Source organism: Morone saxatilis, unplaced genomic scaffold, assembly GCF_004916995.1.
Source record: "Morone saxatilis isolate NCDOM2014 unplaced genomic scaffold, NCSU_SB_2.0 Contig23, whole genome shotgun sequence".
Taxonomy (NCBI): domain Eukaryota; kingdom Metazoa; phylum Chordata; class Actinopteri; family Moronidae; genus Morone; species Morone saxatilis.
In genome coordinates, this window is record NW_023339796.1 from 12848604 (window position 1) to 12860903 (window position 12300).

General features: G+C 38.8%; 1 protein-coding gene across 1 annotated transcript in view; it reads left to right on the top strand.

The window, feature by feature from the left end:
• The window catches only part of eif2b3 (eukaryotic translation initiation factor 2B, subunit 3 gamma), a 29888-nt gene extending 26444 nt beyond the window's left edge, over positions 1-3444 (top strand). The window contains 1 exon segment of the mRNA XM_035671266.1: positions 3210-3444. Within this exon segment, the coding sequence (XP_035527159.1) occupies positions 3210-3262 (53 nt within the window). The 3' untranslated portion in view covers positions 3263-3444.
• Positions 3445-12300: the final 8856 nt, after the last annotated feature.

Below are 12300 nucleotides of genomic sequence, written 5' to 3' on the forward strand. Positions count from 1 at the left end.
TTTTTTTTTTTTTTTTTTTTCAACGTTTCATCCACCGGCCAGCAACGAGCTGCTAACATTATGTTATTGAACACTGGAAACTTGGACCCCTGGTTGCGTAATTGTTTTGAATACACTGTAAATACGAAGTTCCAGCCTACTTGTCTTCGATGGACAGAAAATCTCTGTTTGTCAATGTCACTCTTACTGCCACTGAGACACAGACACAATGATGTATTTCTCTTTTTATTAACTTATTCAATTAAAAGACATTTCAAAAGAGATCTACTGTATATTTTCAAATGTATTTAAATAGCCAAAAACCAAACGTTTTTCCTCAGCCCTTTTAATATACGTACAGCATACAACAGTCTTTTATTCTCAACTTGGATACAAAAAACAGGAGAACAAAAAGAAAAGAAACCTCAGGAAGAGCAAGAGAAGAATGACTCTTTTTCCATGACTGAAGAGGTGATATTATAGTGATAGTGAACTATAGAGTTTGTTCAGGATTGTACAAATTTGGCACATTAACTTTCTGGCACATGTGCTGGGTATCAAAATCCGTTTCACCCTGAGCGGAGTCAGAGGAAATAAAAGCAAACCTATGAGAGTTTAATACATTTTAAATGATGTTTCGGAAGAATCATCATCTGCCAGATGAGTTTATTGGGTCAGATTAGATTATTATATATACATTGCACTGAAGATAAACCTGCTCCCCCGTTTCCTTTATATCCTATTGTAAGAAAGCACAGTATTGTCTCCAATCTAGCTGGCAGACTGTAGGCTGCTAAAGACATTACACACCCACTCTACTGCTGAAGCTGTTAGCAGCTATGGACCACCCTGCCAGTTAGCCACACACACGCACAGATACAGGTCTGTCAGGTGTTGATATTTAAAAGATCCATACCTCTCCTCTGGGTGCTTTTATAGTGGACATACAATGCAGACAAGTAGTAGACACTATGTTTTTATCTAATGGTGCATCCTGATTACATTTAACTGTTTACCTGACACTCAATTATATTTGGTGAGAATAAGAGCTTACAAAACAGCTCAGTCATGAACATATGGCTTTTTACTCTCTTTCATTTTTTCATTCGAGTTGGACACGCATATTATCACTGGCCCAGCAGGAGAAATATGTAAATATATAGTCTGAATACATTTAAACACTAAATTAGTTACTGGTGAATCAAAACCTTTCCTCCCTTTCTCTCCAGTCTCTCCCTCTCCTGCTGTCCCATGCTCCATTTGTCCTCCCCTCCACACGGCAGAGGATAAACTCATTTTGAGCAACAGATTCCTTCACACTAAAACCTGTCTGTGTGGATGGAACATTACTCTGTGCCACCGTTTGCTTTGGATCAGTACCGATGCTCGGAGATGGAGGGATGGAGGGATGGAGGGATGTAGGGAGGAGCGGCGTCTGCTCTCCTCATGCTGAACTTGGTTGAGAGATAGTGAGAAAATGCTGGCTGGTTTCAAGCATCATCGATTTCTTTTCGTGAGGTTCAGGTAGCGGCCAGGTCTTACCATACTGAATATTCTGGTTTTCAAATAAATTAAAGCGCCATCAGTGGGTGTGCACGTTGTAGCCCATTAACTACAAATTGCATTTACATTTGTCTCATACCTGCTAGGGAGCCACCGTTTTCTATTCAATTTAGTATGGTATCAAAATCACTTAATGGGTATTCCATTGAATGTCCAGTAACATTTAGAAGGATCTATTGACGGAAATTGAATATAATATTCATAGGTATGTTTTCATTAGCGTACAATCACCTGAAAATAAGAATCGCTGTGTTTGTGTGACCTTAGAATGAGCAGTTTTTATATACAGAGTGAGTGGGTCCTCTTCCAAGTCCACCAATTTTCTCCTACATGCTTGGAAGGCCAGTTGATTGCAGTCTGCAATTTCAGATTGCCACTAAATCCTACACACTGGTCCTTTTAAAGTAAACACTTCAGTGCCTTTAAATGTTTGTCCTGTAACGAAGTTGTAAGCAAAGAACTATTTTGAAAACTCTCCTTTCTGATGTACTGGAGGAAACTCCGGCATCCAACAGTTGACAGTGAGCTGCCAAACAACAATTTTTTTGAATGCCTGAAACTACCACAAGATCCATGTTTGATTATTGTTTATCTTGTAAATTTTATTTTCTGATAACTCAGTCTGCTAATGCAGTGCTGTTTAGCAGCCAACTCTCAAAGTTTGCATACCATGATGCACTCGGTCAATAATAAAGTTACCCAGTGGAGTTATGTTTATGCTCGCATTCAGTGTTTCTCAACAGAACCCATTTTGTGTTTCCTTAAGGTCTAACAGATGTGTTGAATATTTTTCCTTTCTCATAAAACATTTCAGAGGCCAATTTTTTGAATATTTAAAACTGTGAATTGTTTACATTCATGTTTGCCAGCTAGCAGCCTTCTTCCTCACTGCCTTTGCAGGCTCATTGCCACCGTTCTTTGCACGTTATTGCCACCAACGATGCAAAATTGCATGAAAGCAGAGGCATTAATGTATATGACGCAGCCTATTTGCTCGCAAAATGGGGACCACTCATAAAACCACCGCTCCACAGCATTACTGGCAGTCAAAAACAGCATTCAGTACTTGTAATAGGATAGAACCAGTGGTATGGTCCTTTATGTCTGCAATCTGTATTTTATTCTCAAGAATAGTTTTTAAAACACAAATTTGCTCCACAGACACTAGTCACATTCTAACTATTATGTAGGTCAGATTGTTTGTTTTTTTATTTTCAGATGTCGGCATCCCATGAATAGCTGCTTTTTATGACGGATGGCACAATAAATAATAGTCATATTCAGTTATGGCTGGCATGCCTTTAAGATGTGTTTGGTGAAAATGGTGTTTATTGACTGTACCACCATATTTATATTCTATCCATGGCCAAGATGTCTAAGAAACACTGTATTTAATTTTTGTCCTGTCTAATCTTTTTTAACAGACAATAGTATCTATAGTATGTGGTTGAAATGGGGTTGTGTGTGTAGCAGTAGTAGGAAATGATTAAAAACTTGTGGAGCAGTTTGACTAACTATTGCTTGACCACTTTAGTTCATCCAATGTGTTATAGGGGAGATTTATAAACTTGAAGGGCCTTACAGATTTCTTAAACCTCAGAAACATATCAAAAGATGAGATTTCAGCTCAAAATCTGTGTGAATCAACACATTTCTCTCTCCTTCAGCTGAGAGGACTAACGAGGTCATCGTTGGAACGGACCAGCTGATGGAGATCTAGCTCCTATGGGGAAGGAGTGGCATCCCCTTATTAACCAGTCAGAGCAGAAAAATGCAGATGACAACTAATTCACTGGCTGACTGACCAATCAGAAGCCTAGACGCTGCTTGGCGGTTCTACACTCTCTTCTCATAAGCTTTTTTTGTACATTGTGTCCAAATAAAGACAAGTGCTTCAACCTATTAATTAGTATGTTGGTGTTTTTTTGTTTTTGTTTTTGTTGCGATATCTTCATCTTTTAGGAATTTTAGTGATAGGTCTTCATCGCTTTGACTTGTCTGTTCTAGGTAGATCTCTGTAATTGTTTTACCACACTAGTTATTATCAGATCATTACTGTCTCCTAATAGCAGGTCTCAATTGCTCTGATTCCCCAGTTTGAGAGTGTGGAACAGACACGTACACGTTCAAATGTGCATGGGTGTTTACATGTGCACACTGTGCAGCTGTGAAGACCAGAGATGGAGAAAAAAAGCAGCGGGGAGGGGAGACCACAATGGCGTGGGGGTTAAGTTTATTTGTACACAAAAATGGTGTATGTGTAGGCCCTGGACCACCCAGCTTGATCCTGTATCAGTTAACACCGACACCCCACCCTCACACACACTCACACGAACACAGCAAAGGAGGAAACTGACTCGCGCCTGACACTTTTCTTTCTTTTTTCTCCTCTTCTTTCCCTCTCTGCTCCCTTTGCTGTCACAAGATTTATTGCATTCCTTCAGCAGAGCATTTCTTAAATTACAGGTTTGAAGTTCCTTAGTCACGAAGGAAGAGGATGAGGATGAGGACAGGGATGTCTGTGGGGGTGCTTTGTGTGTATGTGCGGGTTTGTGTGTGTGTGTGTGTGATTTAATGTCCTCTGTTTCCTATTGTGTCTGTGGCCTTGCAGGAGTCATTTAAACGGTCTCTTGTGGCCTGATTATGTGTTGTTGCTGTGTGTGTGTGTGAGATTATGATGTCATGTCCTCCATCCCTACTGTCCTTTAGATGCGATTGTTAGTCAGTTACATAGTCATGTTTTTATGATTATTTCAGAAAAAAAGACTAGTGTGACCTTCATCTATACTAATGTCAGCTATAGAATACCGTCGTGAACTATGTTTTCATCCCCAGTTCCCAACACATTTAAACATACAACTTTGTTAATGAAGAGATCTAACTTTCCACATATTTCCTTTCCTTAAAGGGAAATTTATTAAGACACACACTAGTGTCTGGGTAACAGTTGCATTATTGGACATGTAAAACTGTCATTTTGTTCAACCCAGTCTCCTGGAAGTATGTTAACGTACAACTAATGTGCAACAGCTAATATGTTTTTGAGGAAGCACAATGCCGCCCAGATGCCTTTTTTACCTTATTGATAGAACATAATTTGGAAAAAGTTGTTAATTAATCAGTCAAGTTGCAAAAATGTTTACAGTGAATATATCAGTAAAATGTCCAGTCTCTTTCTACAGCCAGTGTTTGGTTTGTCCTTTCTGGGCTACCCGTAGAAACATGAACGGAAGGCGACCCACGGCGTCTTTAGATATAAACAGCTCATTCTAAGGTAACAAAAACTCAACAATACTTAAATTTAGGTGATTAAACACTAATGAAAACATACCTATGATTATTATATTATGTTTCTTTATTTTCTTTTTCTTTATTCTTTTGGGCTTATGCATTAATTTGATAGGAGCAGCTTGAATACAGAGAGGAAAGCAGAGAAAGAGAGAGAGGGGAGATGACATGCAGCAAAGGGCCACAGGTTGGAACCAAACCCAGGCCTCCGTACATGGGGCGCATACTCCTCCACATCAGCTACCATGGCCCTTCATTGTATTCAGTTTCTGCCAAAAGAGCCTCTTAAATGTTACACTCCGGACCTTCAATACAGAACAATGTTAATTAACATTTAACTAAAACAACAATATTTCCCTTGCTTTTATTAGCTGAAGCTAACAACAAACAGGAATCCGAACATAACTGGAAGACAGATTATTGGCAAAATAAAAGTCACAGGCAACAGAAGGCCCCCAGGTAAAAAGAAATTATTGATTCATAGTTGAAGTTTTGAGACTATTGTTCACACTGGAAAGATTACAAAAAGAATTAAACTCAAACCAGACAGAAGGCTTCACTAAATACAATCATTTTTTGAGTGTGATGATGTACACTATTTTCCCACAGTGCAATGGACAAAGGAAAAGCTGCTCACAGCTGGAAAAATTTAGATTCTGTCTGGTGGTGGGACGGCCTCACCCACAATCTGGAGATCTTGGAAAAGAAAAAATCTTTAAAAAAATATTTTGTTCAAGTTCAACTGGCAATAATATACTCATTCTATCATTTCTCAGTTTCTTATGTATACAAACACCTCAAACACACAGTGATGATTATGGATATGTGATGCAGCGACTAGTCTCGCCTCATAGTTGTTTGTGTCCAGCTGTGTATCAAAGTATAAAATGCTGTCAACCTAGCTGCTAACTTGTGGATAAATATAAAATTTGACTTTATTATTGGCATTGTGGAACAGAGCAGGTGAAAGTCCATAAAACATGGTCATTTTAACAACTTATAAAACATCAGCTTTACAGTACACGATGGAATGCAAAACAAGGAGTTGAACTTTAATTTAACTGGTTTCCTTTACAAGAATACATTCCATAAATGTGGGTCCCGGGTTGAAAAGATGAACTGCTACAGAAACAAAGTATTCTTTATATGGCCGTTTGGGTCCTGCCACAGAACTTTCTTCCCAGTGTGTTTACTGTAGCTGTGGCTTTAGCTCACAAATTGAAATACTTCATAGTTCAGTAGTTTTCCATGCCCCTTGTCTTACCTGTGTTCATCTTCCTGCTGCATTTTTCAGTAGATTAGTAGATTTAGATTTTATTCTTAAGGCTTCATATTTTATAGTAACAGCCTTGTAGTTGTTTTTTCTAGATGTAATTTGATGATTGTTCATCCTCATCAGTTATTTCCTTCTATATTGCAAATTTAAATCACAAGACAGTCATTTTTGTAATTTTGCATCCTAGTGTAGTCATTTCTCTCAGAGTGACTTGATGAGGAGGTGAAAGACTACATTTGTCACATAAGTTTTTAGCAAAAAAATTGCGAAAACCACAGTTAAGGTTCACTTTGTCTGTGCTCTTTGTCTTGGCTGTGTTAACCTTTTTTAGCGGTCTCACACTCTGACCTCTCTCCTCAACCACATGATGAGGTCTGGCAGCCGGGTGTGTTTGGGTAGAGGTTTGTATATTTACACAAAGACCCCAGAGTCCCCTCAATACAACGCCACCATGGCCAAGCCTGCCTTCCAAGTACATACATGTGTTTGCTGTCGTATGTGCACACATGTGTGCAGGCTTACCTGTGTGTGACCACTGTTAATCCTCTGTCACACAAACTAATCAATGCTGTCCCACACTCCTTTGAGTGAATGCATGCATGCGTGTGCACACATGCGTACACAAATGTGCATGTTTGCTTTGCAGATCTAGAGATCAGATGTCAAGCAACAGATCATATATCAGGCTGTCTGTCGCTCTTTGGTTTTGTAGCCTTGTGGAATTTTCTGACATCTCGACAGAAGATTTTCATCTAATTATGCATCCCAAACAAATCAATCCAATACCAGAAAGAGGAGAAGTGATCTGTAAAATAAAACATTTTTATGGACAGATTATCATCAGTTACCCGTTTTGCTGGCAGCACATTTGCCCACAATATTTGTTTTAACAAGAATAAAATCGTGTGTGTTCATAAATGACTGCTCTTGCACACCTGCAGTGACATTTTAAGTTCTACTTCTGAGCGAATCATGCCTGATCTGATTCTTGTGTGTTAAATGTGTAGTTTTCTTATACGTCTGTGTGCAGAGTGAATCATGAAGACATCACTTTTTTAGGACATTAATAACATAGAAGTTGACAGGAGTCTGGAGATTGAAAGGCTTGTTCACATCAGAGTTTTTTCAGAGTCTGGGAAGGGACCCAAAGCTGGTTGGGGAAAATTCAAATGGGTGTCAATGCTTTCAGTCAGGATAAATGCATTATATGACACTTTATCTTGACTCTGTCTCTCATCTCACATGCATCTCCAAAACAAAGTTTTCTTAATAAAATGCAGCTGGTTGGTTAATCGTTTAAAGGGTCAGTTTTCCCAAATCACAAAAAGCAGTTTTTCCCACTTATCGCAAGTGGCGTCTGGCCATGAATAATTTGGTTTTGTGGGCCACAGTTTTGAGATATTCACCTCTGTCACTACCTGATTACAATGGAGGCTAATGGAATTTTGTTTGTGGTGTAGAAAAATTACATTTATGAATTCAGCAACAATGTGATTTTCAAGAAACAATGTCCTATTATTCTGGATCCAAAGACCAAAATGTCTGACTGGCAATAGTTTTTATTGGAACTACTTTCTACTGAGAAAGACGTGATGAAATCTGTCCAAAGTAAAGTCTGTGGATTATCTAGAAAAAGTTAGATAAAGTTGGGGAGGAAGTGTTTGACCTTCCTCAACTTTGATTTATGAAGTGAGAAATAGACCAACAAAACAACCAAACAGAAAATGTGCAACCAAATAGTTTGGCCGGTGTTTCTTTTACTTTTTCTCTTGGGTTTAACTACTTCCCTCAGTGTAAACAGCATATAGCTTCAAGATATACTTGGAACAAGCAGAATATATGAGATTGTCAGTTTGTGTGGAATTAAATGGTTTTAATAACCTTAAAGCTAAGAAACAAAACAAGATTTCTGAGAAATTCTCTGACATATGATGTCTTACTTTTGCTTCTGCTGAACCTGTCAACGGCTGAACCCTAAGGGGGGGAAATATAAAATAAAGAACCATAGTCTCAGATAGATGGGTGGTGGAGACAAATGTGCGATATATAGACATGCACAGATGCACAGAGAGGTGGGGTGGAGTCTAAGTTCTGGGTTGGGTGAGGGGTGGGGGTTGTGGGGGGTATGGCTGAGTAGCTGGGTGGCTTCATGGCTTGAGGGCTGATCGTGGGTGAGCAAGAGAGAGAGACAGAGAGCAGCAGGAAGCGAGCAGGCCACCCAAGTGGTAGTTCAGTCAGAAACCTGTGGTGGTGTTTGCTGCTGACCCCTACACATTTCACAAACACTTCCTCATTTTGTCTTCTGTGTTCTCCGGCCATTCACCCACCGAATATTTCCTGCCCTCCTTTTTATTTTTCCACATCACTACTCTTCAAGAATTGCGCTCATACAGACACACCAACACCACCCCATCTCTAACTTAAACATGAATACATACACACACAAACACTTTTTTCTACAAGCTTTAGAGATACAACAGTTGCTTACGTTGCTTAGCCAACAAAGACTGTGTGTGGAGACACAGATCCCATGTATGGGATAACAACCTCAGTGACATGCTTTACACACACACACGCTAAGCCAGATATCCCTGTCTGTCACTTTGGAGGCCCCCAGCTAATTAACTAAACATTGACTGGGTGGTTGATTGGGATCACATTTTAAATTGGTTTGCAATAAAATCACAGGAAGAAGCAAAAGACTGACCTGCTTTACACCCTCATGTGACCTTTTCTTTCTAATCTTATTAGTCAGTGTGTTTATAACATCTACAGCTGTAACTGCAAACAGATTGGCTATCCCAAATCATTTAAAATAAACATTTTTTCTGTCTCAATTATGTTTCTCTTTTTTGAACTACATTCACTTTCACTTAAAATGACTTTATTCTGTTCAATATCCCACTAACGCTTGTAATAAGCTTAAATAGATCAATAGTTCAAATTTAGTGATTTCTTAATGCTCAGTTATTAGATATTTTGAAAAGAGATTAAAAATGGTTGAAGAAAGGGTGTAATTAAAAAAAAATCCCTACTTCAGTTGTATAATAAATGTATAATTTCTGTGTATAAAAAGACAGCTGTATGTTGTCTCGAAGCGTTTGGGTAGGAGCTTTTCTGATCGGCTTTTTCATCGTTTGTAAGATCACAATAGTGCAGAGTTTTCTTTTGAAAAGCTATACCGCTTCAGCTATGTTTGCTCACATATACTTACATATGCACACACACACACAGAGAGAGAGTTGTGAGGTTCTGTGATTTCTTTTAAAGCTACAGGTCTGAGTTTGCATTACCACCTGCTAGCTGCGTCTGACAATACCTCTGTTACAACCGCACAAACAAAGACTTAAAGAAAAGTGTGTTTCTCTGTCTCTCTCTGTGTTTTGTGTGTTTTTCCTCCAGAAAGGCAACCATTCATTACGATGACAAAGGGGTAAAGAAATGCATTATCATAATTAATCTTGTGTGAGACTGTGGGTGGCAGCTTCAACTCTGCTCTGAGACTGACAGAGGTGCTCAATGCAGAAAGTGTCTCTCTACTACCGGGCAACTTTTTGCCTTTTCACTGATATCTAGGAAATATGTGTAATTATAGACTAGTAGAGTTTGAAAAACATCTTATGGGTTTTCCCAACAATATGTGAGATGACTCTGTGAACTGCAAATTAGACACCCAAAATTAAAATGTTATACGGCTGAAAAAGTACAAAGGTTGATTCATTTAGAATATAGTGTATAAAGTGTTTTTGAACAGCTTTATTTGTCCAGTCAGCCAGCCCGTAGCTGAATTTTCTGTTTGTTATCATGAAGATTATGTGTCTGAAATGTGTTTGTGATTTGTTCTCTTTTTTATTTGTTAAATCTCTGTTTTTCTTTTTTTGAAGAACTCCGTGGGATTCTTTTTTGTTTAATGCTTTAAAGTGGTTTGTGTAATGCAATTATTGTAAATTGCCCTCACACATAGATAGGTATACAGAGGGTGTAATGAGAGGATGAAACAATTATAATCATCATACTACCTTCAGATTGCTCAGTGATTGTATAGTTTGAATAAGGTCTTTATCTTTTTTTCCAGACCTGCATCAAAAATAATTTACTTACAGTTTACAGCTTTTATTTAGGATGTAAAAGATGTATAACTATGTGCTCATGATCTAATTCCTCCGGTCTAGTTTATTGAAGCACATACCTAAAGTGTTTTGTCATGTAGATACTATAAAACATTTAGAAAATCATCACAGGCAAATGTATGAACGTTCTTTAACATATACTTATCTCTGACTATGTGATTTCAGTCTCACTGCTAAACAAATTAAAACATTTTTCTATGATTATGTGTGATAACCATTCCACACCATGTAGTATCAAGAAACGGGATATATGGCCACACAATGATATTATAGAGATCAACGAGACATACTGACATTAAAAGCGAAAAACTAAACCTTTAAAAAAGAACCATCTCTGATATAATGTTGTAATTTTAAAGAAAATTTAACTTTTTTATTTATTTGGGCAGCAACGTGTGTCAATCACACATAATATACATAAAAAGAGTTATTAACAGTATTATATATACATACATACATTGAGTTAATGTCCTTAACAATATCAGGCCCTTGCTCATTCCCAGGAGGATCATCTTTACACCAAACTTTTCTTATAGCTTTACTTTTTGCTATTTATTTAACTTTTGTCTTGTGGAATCCCTTTAATGTTCTCCAGATACACAGCACTGTTGTTTGGAATAACATATCCCATAATGTCTTTTACGGTTGCATTTGATTTTTACCTCCCTGTTGGTCCAAATTCATGACGACCATTAGTGTTGCTCTAACAACAAAACATTATACATATATTTTAATCTTTCTTTTATTCTACTAAGGCATGCACCTTGACTTATTCTTTATGCAAGAAAAAGACAAAATGCAGTTGTGAGCAGCCCCAGAGCCTCTCTCTTTGATAAATAAACACTTCCTGGGCCTGAAACCTGGGTGTCTCGGCTGTTGTGCGACGGCTGAGTGCCAGAGCGGTTCCGTAGCTCTGCATATAGCACATACAGAACCCCGGACAGACAGCCAGCCATGCATGCATGGATGAACGGATGGATGGATGGAGTCACTGGGGAGACATGAAATGGAGGAATGGAGATGGGGGGGCGGTGCAGGAGTGGAGTAGCAGATGAAACAGAGAGAAAGATGAAGGTGTTAGTAAGAAAAGATAAGATAGAAGATAAAATGAAACAAGGAAGAGAATAAAGTGGGGAAGGGCTGGATGGATGGAGGGGGACCATGTGGGACACAGGACATGGGAGAGAGGGCTTGGGCGGTTTGTGTTTGGAGGCCGGGGCGGTGTGATGGCAGATATCTGCACAGCGCATGGTCATCTCAGATGGTTTATTTATCCAAGGCCTCCAGACCAGGCCTCGGACCTCCCTGAGTTTGTTAGGCTTGAAGGGGCCCCCTACCACACAACCCAATTCCTCACATTCCACATTAGCTGCCTGTTTCCCTCTACCACTCAACCCGACCCAACCCAGTCCAGGCAAACTATACCCAGTTCCAGCAAAGCGGAAAAACAGGCCGGCCAGTGCCACTCTAGAAATGTGAGCGGGTTATAAGGGCGTACGGTCACCTCCATTAGGACAGATGGATGAGTAAGTATATGTAGGTGTTTCATTTAACGGCTGCAGAGAGATGTGGTGTGGAGTCCAGGTCAATAGAAAGACTGATACAGTCAGTGGATATACCCTGTTTTATCAAGATATAACGAGATCTGAGGAGATTGCTCCATACCAACAGCAATGCTGGACTCCAGTTTGATCTCTTTTAGACATTTAAAACTGCATCTTCTGAATCTGTTGCTTTTTTTGTAACCAAAGATGTTAAAATGTCAGTTTCTGCCCACATTTACGTATTTAGTATGGTAGAATCACTGAAGAAGATGAAGATCTGAAATAAAGGTTCAAATAGGATCATAATGGTAAAAGCGAGTCACACTGGTATCTGACACTGAGGGAGCTTTTTCAATCTTTTTCAGTTTACGCATTGTGTGAAAGCCACCAGTGGTGACTTGTAGTCATCGCTCTTAACTATGATTTCAATAAAAAAAAATCATACTTCTGAAGCAAATGCAAACAAAACCATTTAGAGCTAGGCTTGACCATTGTCTATATTATAATAACTGTGATCATT